The 22249-nt window shown below is 37.7% G+C and overlaps 1 protein-coding gene across 1 annotated transcript; it reads right to left on the bottom strand.

The window, feature by feature from the left end:
- Positions 1–4219: 4219 nt before the first annotated feature.
- rraga (Ras-related GTP binding A) lies at positions 4220–20541 on the bottom strand. The gene is made up of 11 exons (XM_067456865.1): positions 20468–20541; positions 19529–19616; positions 15163–15262; positions 13955–14021; positions 13652–13874; positions 12604–12699; positions 12359–12481; positions 9167–9258; positions 8298–8413; positions 5627–5739; positions 4220–4636 (listed from the first exon to the last, which is right to left on the bottom strand). Exons 2-10 carry the CDS (start codon positions 19553–19555, stop codon positions 5636–5638), a joined length of 948 nt encoding a protein of 315 aa, XP_067312966.1. The 5' UTR covers positions 19556–19616; positions 20468–20541; the 3' UTR covers positions 4220–4636; positions 5627–5635.
- Between the last annotated feature and the right edge of the window lie 1708 nt (positions 20542–22249).

The following is a 22249-nucleotide window of genomic DNA, read 5'->3' as shown; positions in this document are numbered from 1 at the left end:
CTTGTCTCTCTTATATTTGCAGATATTTGTTGAAATGACAAAACATATAGACTTGAGGCTATAAATGCTTCTTTGTCTCACAATGTAAAGTTACACAGGCTTATCTAACACGAGTCATACAATCAAATATAATTGACTGATATGTTTGGGTAATAATATTTTCTTTGCAGGACTTTGAAATCTTTGATGCGGCTTTTTCCTTGTAATATCAACTTTGTCATTAAAAGAAATGTGTTATATTGTACATTCAATACAATACTATTATATATGTCCATGTATTTCAATCATGATTTTTTTTTTCTTCATTCCAGTAAAGGAGTTAGTTATTTAAAAATAAATAAATTATTTTAAAGGCTTTACCCCTTGTACTGAAATTAAATGTGAGATCAGTTATTTTACATTGTAGCCCAAATAGGAAAGGGATGGATATGTTTTACATTATTTAGGTCAGTCATAACTGTATAAGTGCATTAAAATCGTTTAATGCAGAGCTACGAACTTTTACGAGCCCAGCATCGACAACTTATTGATGTTTGCAGCGCAATATTTGACAGTTGAATTATTTGAATAATTGACGGTTAATATTTTTGTCAGTTATGGCTGGTTAGAACAGACGTTAGCATTCTGTCCACTTTGAATCAGAGACAGAGATAAAGTAGAGCATAAGATTTATTTGAATGAATGAATTATAGCTAGCCTAGAAATCTAGACGCACCCTAGCGGCAGCAAATTTAATTTGCCCGTGTAGTCTAGCAACTCTCAATTCCTATCTGAGCTGTATTCCTCAGAATCTGGACGGCCTAATCACATCGTGTAGGTAGGCTATAGAGTCGGTGGGCGGGGCCATAATGACGACGGCCGAGTTGCGTTTGCGTGCTTCTAGTAAACACAGAAACTGGCGAACAGCGGCGGTCTTTCGAATCAGCTCTGCCCGCGCCTCCGGAAGACTTGGAGTTAAGCTTTTCTCTGAGAAAAGAACAAAGAACGGCACTGAAGTCATTCTTAAAAAGGGAAGATGTGTTCGGAGTTTAGCGAGAGAGAGAGAGAGAGAGAGAGAGCGAGAGAGAGAGATTCGTACCTGGGTCTGTTCAGCCAGCGTCTCTGTTGACAATGAAACTGTGAGTTTAATTACTTAAAAATAGCGATGTAACTCCCTCGTAGATGAAAAATATAAAGTGGCCATTCAGTAGCAAAGATATATTTTTTTTTACTAAAAGTCGAGGGGCAGCGTTGATACGTTTCACACTCAATTCAATTAAAACAGCGAATTTTATAAAGAACGGGGATTTAACTGACTTGAAACTACCCGAGCATTAAACGATTTTATTGCACACCTTCCCGCCAATCAGAATCAACTATTCAGACAGACAATGGTATAAAGAAAAGTTGAATGAGATCAATTGAAGTCATTGCTCACACAAAGAGAGCCAAATCAATGTCTTTTTGGCCAATTTCCTTTCTAATCTTTTTTATCTGTGTGAATTTCTGTCCCAGCACTGAAAATGTGCTCAGATTATGAATAATTCATATGCAACACAGTTAAAATACTTTTATCAAGACTTATAAAGAGAATTTGTTACTCTTAAGAACATCTAAATGCACATTCATGAAATTGTTTCACTGGTTCAATGGCCAAGAAGTCATTGGGCTTCGTGTCTATTTGTCTTACCAACCTTAAAACTTCAAGCTTTTAATCACACGTTAAACGTTCAGACAACGCTATCACAAGCCAACAGCATCAATGTTTGTCTAAACAAATGTCACTTATCAGTTTTCCTTTTTTCTTCTAATACCAAAACCTCTGACCATAACCCATTTAAGAACTTGGCCACAGACTCCATGGACATCCCTGTGCCTGGACTGAGGGAGAAGGACTTGATAATATTGTGTAATTTTCTCACGAAACCATTGCCGCTTGCTGCTTCTGCTACTGATTGCTTTTAGAGGGAAAAGTTGCCCAACACTGCTGGTCTACGGTTTGTCCAAAAAGAGTTGGCAAAAGATCGCTGTGTATCTGTATTTGCGCTTGTCAAATGATTCCAATTCCAACATGTTTTCCCTTCAGTGAGCAATGTAACCAATCACAGACATGTTTGTTGATGTCTTGAACGCGATGGCCAATCACAGGTGTTGAAGTGAAAATCCACTTACAGATCGAGTGTTTGTCCAGTGCTGAGTTCTGCACGCGCACAAATCCCCTTTAAGTGTAGACATGATGTAAATAAGAGATGCGTTCTGTAATCGGCTTCACTGTTTAAAGGACAACTCCGGTGAGAAATGAACCTAGGGGTAATTAACAGATGGTTATAGACTAGATCGTTGCGTTTTCATGAAAATCGAATGTAAAGTGTTTTATCTCTAAAAACAGATTAGCTTATAACGCTAGTCTATGGGGCATAGAATAAGTGAAATTAAATGGCTAGTTAACACCACTAACAAGGTTCAAAATAGCCTCACACTAACACGGCCGCATAATGAGGGTCCCTACATGCAAACCGAAGCATTGAGAACTTTGTAAGTGTACAAACAATTTAATAAGAAGATACTTTATAAAGACAGTACATTACGAGTTTACGGACAGCAGCCATCTTGGAAAACAGTCTTGACTCGTCGAGCTACGAACGCTGTGCTAAGTGATGAACTGTGACTTGGAATATCATATGGTCCGTTGTTTCCAGAAGAAAACACTGAACGCAACAGAGAAAATATATATCTTTTTTTTAAATGTCCATGTAATTAGATTTCACAAACTTAATTCCTATCGATCAGCTCACTTAGCACAGCGCTCGTGGATCGATTCGTCGAGACTGTTTCCAAGATGGCTGCTGTCCGTAAACACATAATGTACTTTCTTTATAAAGTATCTTCTTATTAAACTGTTTGTACACTTACAAAGTTCTCAATGCTTCGGTTTGCATGTAGGGACCCTCATTATGCGGCCGTGTTAGTGTGAGGCTATTTTGAGCTTTGTTAGTGGTATTAACCAAGCGGCAACCTCCCGCGATCTCTCTTGAAGCCAATACGGAAGTAATGTAAACTGTAATTCCTCAACTGGCCACTAGGGACAGGCTCCAGAAGGAGCAGAATCTCATTGAGCCCCATGTTAAAATTCTCAACTTTAAAGCAGAAAAAAACATGTTTACAGCCTGGTACAAATTGTGGTTTTGGCTTATAAGGCTAATGTTGATCTTCATGACAACTGTGAGGGGGGTGAATTTTTTTATAACTCATTCGTTTACGTTATATAAAGCCTTAAGGTTCTGCATAATTAAGGGCGTGGTTACAAGTGGATAGCCATTTATCCGCCGTCTATAGTTATTGCGTCACCTCAGCTCCGCCCACATCCCGCTTTTTGCCCATTTTCTGTTATCCGGGAGTGACACGCGATGACTCGCTCACAAGATGGCGACGCCCAGCTCGACCCCACTTTAAGCTTCAGAACGGCTTATCGGAATCCTATGGGTGACGTCACGGACACTACGTCCATATTTTTTTACAGTCTATGGTATTAACTAGCGATTTAATTTTACCACCCTGTGTCTACCCTTTGCCCCATAGACAAGCATTATAAGCTAATCTGTTTTTAGAGATAAAACTCTTTACATTCAATTTTCATGAAAAAGCATCCCAGAGAACGATCTACTCGGTAACCATCTGTTAATTACCCCTAGGGGCATTTCTCAGCTGAGTTGTCCTTTAATATAACAGAACTGTGTGAGATTGTGTTCATTGAATGAGTGACAGCATTAATGATTATAAAGGGAGCACTCTGTGTGTGCCGTCTAGGCGACATAATAATTAATAGGCCTATAATTATTATATATTCAGAATTTGAATAAAACTTTTGTTTTCCATTCTTGACAAGTAGCCACATACATGCTTCAATACCACTGGATACCACTGGATCTTTGGTAAGTTGTAAGGAACACTATATCAAGTACTATACAATATAAGCGTTTGTTTTTCCCTATTAACTCCAGTCAAGCAGGAGCTCTTCTGCCACTCAGTCCGGCTGAGGGGGCGGGAAAATGGTGTCGATGCATACCCTCTTATTATAAATTACTATGTCTTTTAAACCATTTTAAACTTTCAGACAAGGTTATATGAAGCTATCGTTGTTTCTACATTTTCATGAAAAATAACATTTTGTTTAAATCTCCCTCTCGGTTTAGATGTGCACTGCAAAACATAAACGTAACAATGTATTAACCAACTATGGTTTTGTTGTACAGAAAGACATTTATTACACAACAATCTGTATTTATTGAGAATAATTATAATAGATGATTTTGTAGATTAAGTTGTTAATTCCTAGGTTAGACCAATTTTAGTCTGCTCGACATTTGCAAACACAGTACAGCAAGCCGATAATGCTTAACATAAGACACACAGGCAAAGAATGCTGACTTTACGATCTAGCTTCCCTGGTCATCAGTAACTCGCAAACCACCTTATGGCACAAATCATATTTTAAGGGAGCATTACAACATAAATTACGAACTAAAGTTCCTTTGTAACATTAGTGAGGAAACAAGCCTTGTAATATCAGGTGAATTAGTTTCTTTGTAGAAACACTAGATGCACGTGAAGTCAGCAAAACAGGAGGAATTCTTCTGGATGATTACCAGCAGTCACCCTGTGCATCAGAAAAAGCGTACAGATGTCAGTAAAACAGCAGCTACCAAAATAATATTCACCTTTTACAGGTCTGTTAATTAGTGTTGGAGTCCTCGAGACCGGTCTTAAGAGCATTTTTTAAGGACTTGGTCATGTCTCGGGATTTTATCTCAAGACCAGTCAAGACCACAACTGCAAGGATATCACTAATTACTGGTGCATTGTCAGATTTAACATCATTAATGTGATTTGATATCAAACTTACTGTTTAAAATGCTATCAATAACTTCTTTGTAATGTGATTTCTTGTGTTACTGTGCTGCCGGGTTCAAAATCAATGCAAAATCAATTTTGTCTCAAAAATGAGAAGATCATTTATAAATGGCAAAAAAAATCTGAGATTTGGATTTTATATATATAAAATAGAATATAATTAATCAATATAACAAGAGTAAGAGAGCTGTTTTCATGAATATAAGCATGATAGCAAATTATATTGATTTATACAAACGTTCAATAAACAAGTTAATATTAAATGACTGTCTTTGCTAATTCGGCAACGCTTCGTTATTAAATGAATCAGCTGCTTTGAACAAATCGGTTGAATAAATTATTCTGAGAATAAAAAATGATAATGTTTTAATGTTAAATTAATCTTAACATTATTTATGAAGGTGTAATTGTACCAATTCAGATGCAACTTCTATGCAATTAATTTTATTGTCAGATTTGGTAACAGCACTTTATAGTGTCTTCCTATTCTAATTTAATTTATTAATTAAATACAAGTAATTTCTCAGAAAGTAGATATGCATTTTTTTATTAATTTAAGGAGTGCTGGTCTGGTCTTGACTCGGTCTCGCCCTGTCTTGGTATTAACCCCACAAAGTCTTGGTCTTGGTTTAGGTGGTCTTGAGTACAACACTACGGTTAATCTAGAGATGCATGTTTGTCCAAACTTTCTAAAATCACGGTTTAAGTCAACAATAAAGACAAATCAGAGACTCACATTCTCAGTCTAGCGCATGCGCATGTGTAGACTGTGTTTGGGCCCGTCCACACGCTCAAGCTTCTCAAAATGTCTCCTGGCATTCCGGATGTTGATGAGGGTAGCGGCAGAAGCTGGAAGAGAGAGAGTAAGAGGCTTTACTCTGGGTCACAATGTGCTTTTCTCTAACCTCAGTGTAGATAGTGAAAGTGTTTTGAAATGCAAGGATAGTTTCTGATTATATGCAGGCTCTAAAAGCTGAGAAATCTTTGTTTAAATGAAGAGTTGTCAAATCCAACACAAGTTAAGTATGGCGTGCCACAAGGGTCTATCTTAGGTCCCCCGCTGTTCTTATTTTTTCATTATTGTCCTTCACTTTTGTAATTTCTTAAATACTTGAAGCAGGAGAATAAAGCCTTACTCTACTTTTGAGTCCATTCTTTGTGAATTTTCACTTTTGTTTTCTGTTTATATTAATAAACAAATGTCAATGATCAGACATACCACTCTATCAATGCCATTTTTTGAATAAAAAGTAAATAAATGGGAGAAGACACAATGGGATATGCTAACGTATCAAGCATGAATGAGGTTAAGATGTTAAGAATATAATGCACATTCTGTGACATGGCTTTAACTTTTAAATAGGAAAAAACATGGAGAATTAACAATGTAACCCATATTCCAAATAATGGGATACAGCATAATTTTCTGTAATATCCAACACATACATGTTAACATCTCAGAAAATGTTTCATGGTTTCACTGCCCTTCAAAGTCCCAAGAATTTGAATTTTGAAAACCAAATTCCTAAACCTATTATTATGGGTATAACGATACACTCATGTCACGATTTGATACGATTCACGAAAAAATACAATCGCGATACTTTAAGCCAAATTATTATCCATTATCCTGCTGGAAGAGCCACAGCCACCAGGGAATACCGTTTCCATCAAAGGCTGAACATGGTCTGCAACAATGCTTAGGTAGGTGATACAGGTCAGTAACATCCACATGGATGGAGGACCCAAGGTTTCCCAGCAGAACATTGCCCAAAGCATCACACTGCCTCTCCGCCGGCTCGCCTTCTTCCCATAGTGCATCCTGGGGGCCATGTGTTCCTTCGGGTAAGCCACACACACACACCCGGCCATCCACGTGATGTAAAAAGTAAAAGTGACTCAGACCAGGTCACGTGCCACTGTTGGTGCTTTCGTGTGTGCAAGATGCTCTGTGTATTCTTACACCTTTCTATCAGAACCAGCATTAACTTCTGGAGCAGTTTGAGCTCCAGTAGCTCGTCTGTTTGATCCGCCCACACGGGCCAGCCTTCCCTCCCCACGTGCATCAATGAGCCTTGGCCGCCCATGACCCTGTGGCCGGTTCTCCACTGTTCCTTCCTTGGAGCACTTTTGATAGAGACTGACCACTGCAGACCGGGAACAGCCCACAAGAGCTGTAGTTTTGGAGATGCTCTGACCCAGTCGTCTAGCCATCACAATTAGGCCCTTATCAAACTTGCTTAAATCCTGACGCTTGCCCATTTTTCCTGCTTCCAACACATCAACTCTCAGGACATGATGTTCAGCAGCCATATCACCCTGTAGCCCAGGACTGGGTTCTCACTGAAGCTAAGCAGGGCTGAGCCTGGTCAGTACCTGGATGGGAGACCAACTGGGTCACTGCTGGTAGAGGTGTTAGTGAGGCCAGCAAGGGGCACTCACCCTTTGCTCTGTGTGGGTCCTAAAGCCTCAGTATAGTGATGGGGACACTATACTGTAAAAAGCACCGTCCTTCGGATGAGACGTTATACCGAGGTCCTAAGTCTCCATGGTCATAAAAAAAAGGATGTCCTTCGAAAAAGAGTAGGGGTGTAACCCCGGCATCCTGGCCAAATTTTCCCATTGGCCGCTGTCCATCATGGCCTCCTAATCACCCCCCTCTCCTGATTGGCTTAATCACTCGGTCTCCTCTCCACCAATCAGCAGGTGTGTGATGAGCCGTCTGGCACAATATGGCTGCCGTCGCATCATCCAGCTGATGCTGCACATTGGTGGTGGTGTTTGAGGAGATTCCTGCCTTCTGTATGAAAAGCACTTTATAAATGTTACTAATTATTATTATTAATTATTACTTGCTGCCTAAATAAATCCCACCCACTAACAGATGCCGTGATGAAGAGATAATATGTGTTATTTACTTTACCTGTCAGTGGTCATAATGTTATGCCTGAAGTAATTCCAAATATCACGAGGCAGACGATATTATGTGAAAGCTCCACGGCGCCACCCAGTGGATTTAGTTATAACTGCGAGTTTTAGAGGGATTTATCATGGATTCACTGCATTTACAGCCAGCAAAGCAGTAAAATTTGAATAGTCTTTTTATTTTTTGAACATATATGCACACCCCTAATCTGTCGTAAGTTAATTTGTAGATTCAGTGAATGGAATTTGTATATAGCAAATTTTAATTGTCTTTTGAGTTACAATAGTTGCATATAAATCACACACGTCAAAGGGTTAAAAATCAATGGTGTTTCAGGTGTGGAGTGGAGACAAATTGAAACTGAGGGGGCACAAATCAGATCTTGGGGGGCAATACCCCACTTTGCCCCCTCGTGGATCAGGCCCTGCAAACTGTTGAGTGTAATGTGAGTTCATCAGGTGGCAAAAACAACCTGACTTACGTATAGATGGGTCTGACATGATCACCATGACGTAGGTGTTGGACGTGAACACGTCAATAAAGGCAGCAAAGTTAGAGTTGCGCACTTCCATGCTTTGGAAAGAGGCTGCCAACTTACTGTGGGACAGAGAGAAGGGGTCAATAATACCATACCGCTGAGTTCAGCACTAACATCTGCACACAGTGTTAGTAAGTTACTCTAAAAAAGAAATGTATTACATATTCAATAGTGTAATTAGATTACTGTACAAATTACTCTCTCCAAAAAGTATTTAATTACTTGTTAATTACGTTCTAAATCCTAAATCAACCTCGAGTTTCAAGGTTAGACATGAAACGGCTCTTAATTCATTCAAATACGTAATATAAAACTACATCAATTACTCTTATTAACTGACCAAAGTATTACAAATGTGAGAAGGATACATAAAAACATGCATTTTAAAGTTAGACTTTAAATGTTGATGTTAAGTCCACTATTGAATTATGTACACTGTAAAAAAAATAAAAACGGAAAATGTACGGGTAATTTTCTGCCAGTTCATTATCCAGTTTTACGGAAATTTCCGTTAACCCTTAAAACACAAACTAATGCAATGTGTAATTTAAAATACAGCTAAAACACCTGTAAACAACCAATACGGAAAATTCCTTCATACAATTGTGCCCTATTTTACGGACTTTTTTTACAGTGTATAATTGTATTTAATAATTAGTTCAATTACATCAGAAGTAACTGTTATTAAATTACAGAAAAAATAAGAGTAATCCCGTACTTTACTATTTCAAGGGAAAAGTAATTCAAGTAACTAATTACTTAGTAACTAATTACACCCAACACTGCGACTGCATGAATGGAGTCTGACTGACCTGCAGCTCAGCTTGAACTGCTTGATGATGTTACTGATTTTCTCGAAGCGATGAGCATCACGCTGTTCCTTGCACTGATAATGAGAGATCACCTGACAAGACACAAGTATACAAATAATGTCAAATAATTCACAGGCAACAGAGACAGAGCGACACGTGTCATAATCTGAAAGCCACGCCAACCGGGGGGAAAACAAACCAACCGTCTCCATTGACTTTCTATTGCGCGAGGCTGCCTTCTTCTCATTTCTGACTTCTAACAAAAAAAAAGAATAATGTCTAAAAGCTGATATATAACAAGGTGTACAGAAAACAAGCTAAAAAACCCAGAACCAAAAACCCAGAAGTTTTTATAAGCTGTTAACCCAAACAACGAGCGTTTAAAGACATAAAAGTGCATACATGCAATAGAGACAGAGCGTGACATGCTATAACAGTGAGAACTACGCTCACTGGAGGAGAAAGTAATCAGCGACAGGAAATATAATATATAAAACTGACATTTGGATATTTGATAACATGTTTAGTGCACACGTAGGCATACGAGTGTCAGGATCCCAAAATGTACTAATTTCTTCTGCTGAAGGTTCACGTCTCATTGCCTGTGTCCACTTTTGTCTCCTTAAACACTCGTTTTTTTGGGTCGAGAGTTTATAAACACGTAGTTCTGTGTTTTTAGCTTGTTTGCTGCACACCTTGTCACATATCAGCGTTTAGACATTGTTCTGTTTTTTTGTAATAAGTCTGAAATGACAAGGAGGCCGCCTCACGCATTACAAAGTCAATGGAGAGCGCTGTATTGGATTTTTTTATTTTATGCTACCTGGCCTTGGAATGATCTGCAAAATATAGTTAAATTAGAGATACTGCCCTCTCAGGACTTTTAAATGTCTTCTACAGAGTGCTTATAACGAGTCCTGTATGTGCTTTACTTGACTGTGTTCATTAATTGTTTTATATGATTATGTATGAAACATTGTGTGCTGCCGTATATAACTCAATCCTGTCTATTAAATCTGCTCAGTATTCAAAGGTCTACAGTTTCAGACATTTGGTGCTGGATGTTTAGAGCGCGGAAGAGTGAACTCACTTTTTGTGAACACACTACATTTTCAGATAATCTGGTGTTAAATTATGTTGTGATTCTGGATAAAAAGTTTGTGTTTGACAGAGAACAAGGTTGTGTGTTTTGCACATTCACTTATTCATTGAAAATCTGTCCTCAAACCATCCTTTTGTTGGCAGGCAACAAGGCCTCATTGCTAAAATGGGGAAGGTGGAACAAGGCGCGTGTTAGTGGCTCTGGACTCCAATGGCCCACTATTGTCCATTCAAGTTCCCCTGAGATGTCTGGTCAATAGACCCTTCACTTTAGCAGGGATCCGGCAACACCGTAACTATTCTAAACCTCTGTATAGCCAGAAAACAACGAGAAATCAATTGCTTTTATGTGCATTCGAGTCAAAAACCGCCACACCACAATGAGCTTCATATAATGTAGGAGTGGAACGCTTCAAATCACTCACGGTTCGGTTTGTATCATGGTTTCGGTACAGTTTGGTATGTTCACAGTAATTAGGACATTTGTAAAATAAAAATAAACACACAATCAAACTACAAGCAACAGCACAAATACATACAATAGAGCAAAGATGCACATAAAATAAACCGTGCTTTTCAGGTTCATGTATCTAACAGTAGTTTTCAGACACAAAAACTGAATAAAGTAAATAAATATAAAGCAACATTGCATATTATAATGTATAAATTAAATAAAAATGATTCATTATTGAAGTTATGAAAACTATTCATTCAAAAGCAGTGAGTGATTTCTTTATCATTTGTTGTTTGATCAACATTAAAAACACAGACAGCAGGAAAATGCTTCTTTCCCTTTAAAAAATAATGCAGGGAAAGAGTACATACTATACATGAACACACGTCTTTACCAACTGTTGACGGTTTACTTAAGACATAGCCTACTATGTTCGCTACGATCACTCACCAAGACGTGCATGTGTGAATTTGTCCATTTAAGAGCAATATTTGAATGAGAACTCAATATTTGCACGCTGTCTGTGATGCACCGTGTGCACACTGCACGCACAAACACACACACAAGCACACACATAAGCGTGCATGCTTATGTGTGGCATATATATATACACGGACACAGACAAGCACGCACACACACACACCAAAAGTGTGTGTGTGTAGATTTTTAGTTCAACAATTTTTTAAGAAAAATTGGGCAAACATAAAATAGCAATATAATCAATCACAACATGAGGTAATGCCCAAATTGTGCAGTGTAAATGTGAACGTATGCAAGTAATGTGTGCATGCACTGCAAAAAATGCTTTTCTTACTTAGTATTTTTGTCTTGTTTCTAGTCTAAACATCTAAAAATTCTTACATTAAGAAACATTTACTAGACAAGTAAAAATTATTGTCTTGTTTTGGGGAAAAATAACTCAAAATTAAGAGAGTTTTTGCTTAAAATAAGCTAAATAATCTGCCAGTGGGGTAAGAAAATAATGTTGTTTTAAGATTACTTAGCTTACTTTAAAGGTGCACTATGCAACTTTCCGTCCAATGGAGGGCGCCTATTCTAAACGGGACTTTTATTATGACGGGACGGGACACAGTCGCCGGGCGCCCCCACTTCCGCTTTTTCCGGTCAGGTAAAAACAGCTATTTTTTTCATATCAGATACATTTAAGGGGCCAAGGGCTTCGGCCATCCGTCCACTCTCTTCCCTGAACTGAAATGAAGTAGTGGGCTGTACTTTCCACACGATTGACATCAGGTTCAGGTACGCCAGGTTGGCTGGTGGTTATGTTACCCGCATACCGCCTCCCATGGCCGAGACTGGTATTACGACACCTGACGCACTATCTCTGCAGCACTATAACGTGAAATTTTTTTAATGACATCATCGCCCTTATTTCTTCTCATTCTTTTGATGCGTGTAGGTCATTTTTTTGGATATTTTTACCTCAATTTTTACAGATGGCACCTTTAAGCAAAATCTCTCTTAATTTTGAGTTATTTTATCCCCAAAACAAGACAATACTTTTTACTTGTCTAGTAAATACTTGACTTGAATAATGTTTGGACTAGAAACAAGACAAAAATACTAAGTAAGAAAAGCATTTTTTGCAGTGTGTGTGTAAGCAGTTCGGTACAAACCAGGAAAGTAGCTCTTTCAAACAGTAAGACTTCATCTGCCTCGATTATCTGAGCAAAGTTGCGCAGGTTGCACTCGAGCTGCTGTACGTTAGGAATGAGCTGATAGACGATACTGGACCACGCCTGGGGACACAAACACACACACGACCACATATTCTGTTAGATGCAATACTTTTAATAACATTTGTTATTTTGTATTCAAATTTCACTTTGGAGCAGGTGCAGAGAAATGCACACGGTCTTACTTTATACAGCGTCTCATCCCAAATGGACGTCCTGAAGCAGGTGCAGGCCAGGGGGCGAGACAATCTTTTCAGGTCCTCCTCACGCTCCTTAAATATCTAAAAAGCCACAAATAAAATAAATTATCAGCTATTAATAGGGGTGTGATGAGATCTTGTCCTATTGTCATGACTGAGTGTGAGGGTGAAGTGAGGATAGAATATGCCAACGCTACATTTACATTACACCTCAACTCTAGTTTAGCTTTTTATAGAAATAAAAATGATTTAATTCAGGTGGATAACAATCACTTTAATTCCATCAGCTCATCTAGAACGAGCTGTTCGAGTCTTGCACATTACTGATAATGTGACAAGAAGACAAGTGTGTAATGAGTGTGTGCATGTTACGTGTTAGTGAAGCGCTCGCATTGAAAGTGTTTTACTAATGTGTGTTTTACATGTTAGTGGAGGATTCGTTACGCAGCAGAAGCAGCAAACTTATATTTTAAAATGTGTTTTCAGCACTAGACTGCAAAAAATACTTTTCTTACTTAGTATTTTTGTCTTGTTTCTAGTCAAAATTTCTAAAAATTCTTACATTAAGAAACATTAACTAGACAAGTAAAAAATTATTGTCTTGTTTTGGGAAAAAATAACTCAAAATTAAGAGTTTTTGCTTAAAATAAGCTAAATAATCTGCCAATGGTGTAAGTAAAATCATCTTAAAACAACATTATTTTACTTACACCATTGGCAGATTATTTAGCTTTACTTGTCTAGTTAATTCGTCTTGTTTTAAGAATTTTTAGATGTTTGGACTAGAAACAAGACAAAAATACTAAGTAAGAAAATCATTTTTTGCAGTTTGGTTATTGTTTGCACTTAATATCTATGATCAATTTGTGGGAATGATTTCGTTTAGGAGGTCAGAAGAAGCTCATGTGCAGTTCTGAGGTCTGAAGAGACAATCTTACCGGAGAGAAGGCAGTCAGCTGAGTTTTTGGCAAAACCTTTACAGTGTACAAATCATATCATACAAATATCGTACAAATTCGCACCCATATCATACCAGGTCTCTCTGATCCTCCTGGACCAGGTCCATCTTGTGTACCAGGCAGAAGATCTTCGCGTCGGGTGAGTTTTGCAAGATGGCTTCCAGACACGACTGGTAGTAATGCATATCTTTCTCCAGCTCTCGGCTCTCCACATCAAACACGTAGATCAAGACCTCTACATTGCGGAAAATGTTGTCTCTCTGACTCGTGAAGTAGTTTTCCATGAAAGTGTCCTGCCTGTGCAATTCACATTTAAAGATGAAGCGGAAATGAAAGCACCTTGAAAAAAGCCATCCAACAAAACTCATGACACTCACCCACCGCAGTCCCACAGGTTCAGCACAAGATTGCCCAGAAAACGAACATGAGAGTGCTCCACATCAACTAAAGGGAGAAAAACACAGCTGACTTTAATGAATAATGAATAATTTTAACAAAATAATCATGCAAAATACATGTTTTTTTTATTTATTTAGTACTGTCCTGAATAAGATATTTGGGTAACACTTATGGGGAACACATATTCACTATTAACTACGACTTTTGCCTCAATAATCTCCTAGTTTACTGCTTATTAATAGTTAGTAAGGTAGTTTTTGTAGCGTTTAAGTTTAGGTATTGGGTCGGATTAAGGGATGTAGAATAAGGTCATGCAGAATAAGGCATTAATATGTGCTTTATAAGCTAATAAACAGACAATATCCTAGTAATATGCATGCTAATAAGCAACTAGTTAATAGTTAATAACTGAACCTTAAAATAAAGTGTTACTGATATTTGGTAACACCTTGTATTAAGGGTCCAGAATAATGCATTAGTTAAGCATTAATTAATGATAAACTTATTCACAATTAAGCATTAGTTAAGCACGAACACACTAGTAATTAATGATTAACTTTACATTTTAAGGATCTGGAGTTATGCGCTAGTTAAACTAGTAATTAATGATTTGCTCATTCACAATTATGCATTAGTTAAACATGGACATAATAGTAATTAATGATTATAGTAACTTAAAGGTAGGGTAGGTAAAAATGATCTAAAACACCTTTGTCCAAATTTGATTAAACTTTCTTTATATGTCAATGCATAATTAAAATGTAAGTACTCTGAAAAAGAGAGTATAAAAATCAAGTAACTCTAGACTTTTTAATCTGCAATAAACACCGCTCATTATTTTCGTTTGGGACAAAACAAGCGATTGGCTTGGGCGACTCTCTCGCTAACATGGCTACCACCGCTTTCGCTACAGGATATTATTTTTGTGTAGTGATGTAATTATATTTCTGTGCCATCTGTTAAGTTAACTGAACAATAAGCAAGTAATTATGTTTAATTCCTGCTGATATTTCCGTTATAAATAGCTAAAATAGCGTAATAAAGACAATTTGACCCCCTTTTCTAAAGTGAAAGTTTTAACCTCATTAATTATGGCACTTATTGAGTGATATTTAACTTTTTTTAAAAATGAGGTTGAATCAAACATGCATTTTTTTGTGGGAACCATTTCTTGGAAACGTCATACTTGTGGCTCCAAGGCGGCGAGTGTCTCTGGCGATGTAATTGGCAAATATAATGGACCTCATGCTGGTCTTCCCTGATCCACTTTTACCCATCAACAGCACCTGCAAAAACAGCAGAGGGTCACTTCTGCACCATGCTCAGTAGCAGTCACAGTATTTGAGTTAATTGCCATTTTAGCATCACCGGCTGTTACATTGCAGATACATATTTGGCATTTAAAGGGTTAGTTCACCCAAAAATGAAATATCATTAACTCCTCACCCCAATGTCGTTCCACACCCGTAAGACCTCCGTTCATCTTCACACACAGTTTAAGATATTTTATATTTAGTCCGAGAGCGTATGCAAGTGTATGCACACTATACTGTCCATGTCCAGAAAGGGAATAAAAACATCATCACAGTAGTCCATATGAGACATCAGTGGGTTAGTTAGAGTCTCTTGAAGCAGCGGAAATACATTTGGGTCCAAAAATAACAAAAACTACAACTTTATTCAGCATTGTCTTCTCTTCCGCGTTTGTTTTCAATCCTCAGATAAAGATTCAAATGGTTATAAATCAGTGAATTGATTCATGATTCCTCATTTGAGGATTGAGAACAAACGCGGAAGAGAAGACAATGCAGAATAAAGTTGTAATAAAGTTGTAGCTTTTGTTAATTTTTGGACCTTTGGGTAATAAACTTTGATGATGTTTTTATTCCCTTTCTGGACATGGACAGTATAGTGTGGATAAATATAAAATATCTTAAACTGTGTGTGAAGATGAACGGAGGTCTTACGGGTGTGGAACGACATTAGGAAGAGTAATTAATGACATCAATTTCACTTTTGGGTGAACTAACCCATTAACATACATACAACATAATATCATAGAGACAACATAATGAAAAGCAAATAAGTACAGCTTTAAATGTACTTAAAGCTGGGAATACACTGCGATTTTCGTCCGATTTCTAGCCAAAGCAGAATTTTAACTATTTAAACTTTAATGCAGGCAGAAAGAAAAAGAAAAGATGGGGTCTTTTATTTCTTTAGGCAGCTATCAAAATAGCAGCAATTTAGCAAACTGTTGCATGCCTCCAGTTCGCGTTCGTGTTGTAAAATGGATAACCTAAGTCCAAAGCACCAAACCTATCGCCCTCTGTTATTAATTCAGCCAGGCCTACTACTTGATCATTAATTAACTTGTTTCACTTTACACTTTTACTCATTTAATTTTATTATCACGGGAAATGTGAACTTTCGTCCATCATTTCACAATATTGACATTTATTTTTTCATTTTAAATCATTATGGTGAGTCAGTGGATACCAGACAATGTGCACATTGAGTAATGTGTCTGAAGTCTCAAACCCAGTCAATCATTCACTACAGAAACAAAGTCAAATCTGACGAGCTTTCGGCACATATAAACTACATTATATATATAATCATTTAAGCTTGCAGCTTTGCAGATCATTTTTTAAAAAAAATTATCGTAGACAATACATCGCTAATATTTACACATGCACACGCAAATCATCTTTCTCCTGCCGCAGCCTGATATACAGTCTGCATGTCTTGATTGACAGATGTCTCATCCAATCAACAGTCAGTATTCCATTCAACACATATACCTACCTTTCCCGTTTTGTCCAACTTGTCGTTGTTTTCTGACTTGCTATTTTGTTTCCGGAATTGTTAGTGTTTTCCAACTTGTTAATTCGTTTTTAGACTTTTCTTTGTTTTTATAATTTGTTATTTTGTTTTTGAATTTGTGATTTTGTTTTGCACTCCACCGTACGTTTACATGCTCCCACATACTGGCCCTCATTTATCAATCTTGCGTAGAAACTGGTGTATATGTTGGCGTATGATTATGCTTACACTCCTCTCACCGCCTGATTTATGAAGCTGTGCACACCTCTGCAATCCAGGTGTACGCAATACCTGCCCTTGATAAATGCCGCGGCTGAAAACGATGGTCATTAGAATAACACGCCCCTATATATTCAAGTCTCCGCCTCCCCCACGCCCTCATTTTACGCCATGGACAAACAGAAGACGGCAAAGAAGCGAAACTTCTCCGACGTGGAGATCGGGCGCGCTCAGTCATCTCACTAGTCCACTAGTCAGGGCACTGATTAGGACAAAAGTCAATGGGCTGACTCCCTGATCAGTGCCCTGACTACTGACCTAGTGAGATGATTGAGACGCGCGCCATCGAGACCATCACCAGGGAAGTGGAAAAAAACAAAATGGTTTTATTTAGGAGTTTAAAGAGTGGGCACCCACAAAAAAAATATGGACCTAAATTATGAGTACTGTTAATAGTGTGGGTTAGCAGTTTAAATAGCTGTTTGGATCAGAAATTACCATCACAATGCATTATTTTACACCACATGTTTTGAAACAATTAGCATTTAATTTTGTATCACGGCACATGTATTGGGGTGAACAATAGTGATGATGATGTGATGTGGAGTACCATTCATTCACATTAACAATTGCATGACAATTTGTAAGATTCTTTTTATTATTATTATTATATTATTTTTAATGACGCTTATTGTTATTTAGAAGAAGAATGCCATTGTTATTATTTATTTTATTAATTTTATTATTTAAAAGAAGAAGAATGTAATTTTTTTATTATTTTGTCAGTCTGAATTATTTTCAGTCCCAGACCTAGTCCACACGTACACGGGTATTTTTATTACCAAAGTTTTTCCTCCTCCGTTTTAAAAAACAATTGCGTCCACACAAGCACGGTTTAAAAAAAAAAATCTGTCCACATGAGAACGCAAAACTACGCTATGATTGGCTGCCTGATTTCCACATGGGTCCCATTCACTGCACCGATGCACATTGCACTGACTGAGGGATGCCATGGGCTCAAGTGAAACCCTTCTACAAGTTCCTTTGCTTTGGACTCGGTGACAGGTAACTGTATACACAGGTGCAGGGCCGAAGTGGACTGTAATAGCTTCACACACTTGCTTTACTATTTTGTATTATTGCATTCTGGCGCCTTTGTTCTGCAATACAATGAAATAACTGAACATGTATCTGTAGGATATACATGTGATAAGCGCTGTTAGTGGAGTCCACCGCATAGAATCGACTCACGTAAATCAAAACGAGATGTGGAAAATCTGACGTCAAACAAAGGAGAGAACGGCGCGCACTTCAATTCAAAAAGCCGAAATGTCCGGTTTCACCATCTACACGACAACGCTGTAACCGGAGTTTCTAAAAATCTTCACCCTGGCCGGAGTTTTCAAAAAAGTCTGGTTTTAGTAACCGGATACAGCGTTTGCATGTGGACGAACAGACAAACCGCGCAGAAAAAGCTGCGGTTTTGAAAATACCCGTGTTCGTGTGGACAGGGCCCCAGTCCGTGCTCAGGCTCGCAACAGGAGGAACACATGCCTAAAAATCAAATGCTTTGGTATAGTCACAGAAATTAAACATTGAAGTCTATGGTGCACAAAAATAAACACCTAAGTTTATGATTACTATGTTGTTTTTTACAGTAGGTCATAATATCGCATATCTTGTCAGTGCGTTTTGTGGTGTTAGGAATTGTTTTTCTGCGCATTTTCGCACTAACTCAAACGTGCGTACACCGCCTCCTGAGCTTGCGTAGGATTTGAGCGTGCCGTGCGCCAACGTCCATATTGATAAATCTCAAAGTCACCGTGGGTTTGTGTACGCTGAAAATTTGGTGTACGCACTTTTAATAAATGAGGGCCAGTGTGATTATAATAGGATTTTGACAATATTGTGATTAAACTTTACTTCATGTAAACACATTGCTACAATCAAACTAATGCGATTAAGCTCATAATCGTACTTGTAGTAACCATTGTCGCATTAAACTAGAAGACGTACACTGATTTAAACATGTATGTAAACGCCTTGAATCGCATTATTACCATTCTGACCAAAGTGCGCATGTGTGAGAATGTATAAGGATACCGACCGTGTGTTGTATGCTTCATGAATGAACTCAGTGACAATATTCTGAAGTTTTCTCTTGTCCAAATCACTAAACTCTGTAAACACAACTTGCTGATCGGTCTCCAGTATCCAAACGGTGAGAAAAACACAATGGCAGAAGGCAAACCTGGCAATGTGATGTTCATCAAAGCTATAGCCATAAAAATGTATTATGAATTTGATGCAAGTAGATTAAAGCAACGGCTGGTAACATGCATACTGTATCTGAGTGTGCTATAACTTATTAGTCAATAATCAGAATAATGAAAATGGCATGTAAACTGGAGTGAAGAGTTCTGCTCGTCATGTTAAGCATTAAGACCTTACTCTGAGTATTATAAATAGCTGCACTATTGGTGCACATGTAAACGTAGCAAACTCACCTTCTTCTTCATTGCTGTGCTGGACATTTCCCTGATCAACTTCACCAAAAACCACTGTAAACCACTGTACTCTGCAGGTAATCAAAACCTGCAACAAAACCACAACACACACACCCTCACTTGAGTGTCAATTCATTCATTAAAAATAGTGTTCAAAGACATTTAAACAGGTTTGAACCAACATGAGGGTGAATTCATGACAAAAATGGCATTTTTGGGCGAACTATCCCTTTAAACTGAACTGCATCAATGTAACCTCATGTATAGGTTGACTCAGTGATGTATATTACAGCACAAATTGTCTTTAACATGATAATGTCAGTGAAATTAATGATCAATGTGATGAAAGTTGCTAGATTTCAGCACTAAAATTATACAGACAAAGTTAGAAACGTAGTGACACTTTTGAAAACAAAAAGAAATGGATTTCTTTGTATTAGATGCAAAAAAAACAACAAACAAATAAAAGAACAGTACAAATTATTCTCCTAGAATTAACTTTGAGACTATTCAGCACAATGGCGATTTCTAGTGGATGTATATGGCGAGTTTCCCACACAGGTGGCAATCAGACTTTTGTTTTCTAATGAGTAACCTAACCAACTTCCTTTGTGAACTACATGCTATCGCCTATGCTACATGCTACTTGGTTTGAACCTCAGTACAATGCGAAGACAATCGTGTACTTTGAGTGTCTCAAGTGTCCATATTAACTCTGAGGGACCAGACGAACTGTGGCATTGCTAGTTTTGTTTATTTTTGTCGGACACTTCCAGCTAATGACTTACTCAGATCTCAAATATCATATTAGGACATGAAGACTGCTCTTTATTGTCCTCTGCTGAAGTCGCTAGCGCTCTGCTAAACACGACAGAAGACTCAAAACAGGAGACGATTGCTGTAAATGTGTGTAATGTTGACCAATAATCACAAACTTACCTGAATAAACTCCCCATCGATGTTTGTCTCTGCTCGCGATTTGTGACGGTGGGCACGTGACTAATCGCTGATGTGCTGTCTCGCGATGGCTTGTCACACGCCGATCGGATGACGTCGGCCCACAAGTGACATTCACGTGACTCTGTTTATCTTGTGAACGCCCAGTACATGCTTGTCTTTCACATTGTTATCCTTTATCGTTTTTTAGTATCTTTTCTGTTAACAGTTCTATTACCTTTTAGATCGCGTTTTGTAAATGGGCTTTGTGATGAAAACCACTTTGTTTTGTATTATAGACAAAATATATAAGGCAAAAGTCGTAGTTAACATGAGAATTGGACCCTAAACTAAAGTGTGAACACACACACACACACACACACACACACACACGTCTGGTTTACTATCTTTGTGGGGACTCTCCATAGACGTAATGGTTTTATACTGTACAAACCATATATTCTATCCCCTTACACTGCCCCTGCCCCTAAACCCATCACAGGAAACTTTCTGCATTTTTATATTTTTAAAATAACACATTCTGTATGATTTATAAGCTTTTGTACCCATTGGGACTTCAATATAGGCCCCCACAGTGACACGAGTCCCCATGAATCTTTGTGCATTCAGAGTGAAGTCCCCACCAGGCTAGAAAAACAGGTACACACATCACACACACACACACACACATACACACACACACACACACACACATACCCCTTTTCCACCAAGGTGGTACTAATGTCCCAGAAACTACAGACTTCACCTTTAAACAGTAAGAGCGTCGCCATGCATCTTTTAAACGCAGATAACAGATAAAAAACACCATGGCAGGGGTCAATTTAAATGTGTTTAGAAGTGTTTTTATTTATTTTTTTATTAAGATTTAAAAATAAGTATAATAAAATAAATATTAGTAGCCTATTATAAATAAAATATTAAGTAAAATATTATTAGAACACATGCTAATACAGCTCTTGAAAAAAATAACAGACCAACATTGAGAAATCAATGATAAGTGTTCTCTCAATTTTTTCCAGAGCTGTATAATAAAAAATATCAGTATTCTTTACACAAAAGTATCAAATGCATAGACTATTGATTAATAACTTTGGATAGTTACAGTAGGTCTGTATTTAACAGTTTATACGTTTGTAGAAAATAAAATACTATGAAAATAGTTTCAGTTATTACTTTTCCCCCTATTTGAGTTAGTTTTTTATCAAATACAAAGTGATATTCGTTGATCAAGATCTGACAGTAACAACACTTTTTTTTTTCCTCTTGGATGAACGATCCACTCTCAGCTTTATTTTATTACAGAACTTGTTATATTAGTTTTGATAACAGGCTCTGGATGCATGATAGTAAATGGAAAAAGTTGAGAGTAAAACTGATTAGTTGGAGGGGAACCGACCCATAGGCGTTCGAATACGCCACACAGTCAGGAAATCCTGGAATATCTGCTTTCTGACAACTGGAATCAATGATCAAGATATTTGTCTTTTCGTGCCAAATGATTTTTGTTTCATTTTTATATAAATAAACAGCATGTTGCATGATACAAAATTGCACTTTTGATGTTTAAATGTTTGTTTTGACTGTGTTTTACCAATTTTTTTTAATGAATTAAACACGTTTTGAACTGTGTCAAACTGTGCGGAGGACAGACTGGGGGCGATACATATCCTGGTGCTCCAAGTGGTTTTTTACTTTTGACTATGGCTGAGCTTGTCTATGATGTTATACTCTAGTGTTCGCCTTGGGTGAAGGGATCCCGGAAGA

The sequence above is a fragment of the Pseudorasbora parva genome, chromosome 11 (assembly GCF_024679245.1).
Source record: "Pseudorasbora parva isolate DD20220531a chromosome 11, ASM2467924v1, whole genome shotgun sequence".
In the NCBI taxonomy this organism is placed as follows: Eukaryota; Metazoa; Chordata; class Actinopteri; order Cypriniformes; family Gobionidae; genus Pseudorasbora; species Pseudorasbora parva.
Note: the sequence above shows the minus strand (reverse complement) of the source record. Positions and strands in the feature narration are given on the sequence as shown.

Coding starts and splice junctions, on each gene's coding strand:
- rraga (XM_067456865.1), bottom strand. CDS start 19,555: ATGTCCAGCACAGCAATGAAGAAGAAG. Junction 14,022..15,162: donor TCGCCGCCTTGGAGCCACAA/GTATGACGTTTC, acceptor TTCTCCCTTTAG/TTGATGTGGAGCACTCTCAT. Junction 13,875..13,954: donor AACCTGTGGGACTGCGGTGG/GTGAGTGTCATG, acceptor TGAATTGCACAG/GCAGGACACTTTCATGGAAA.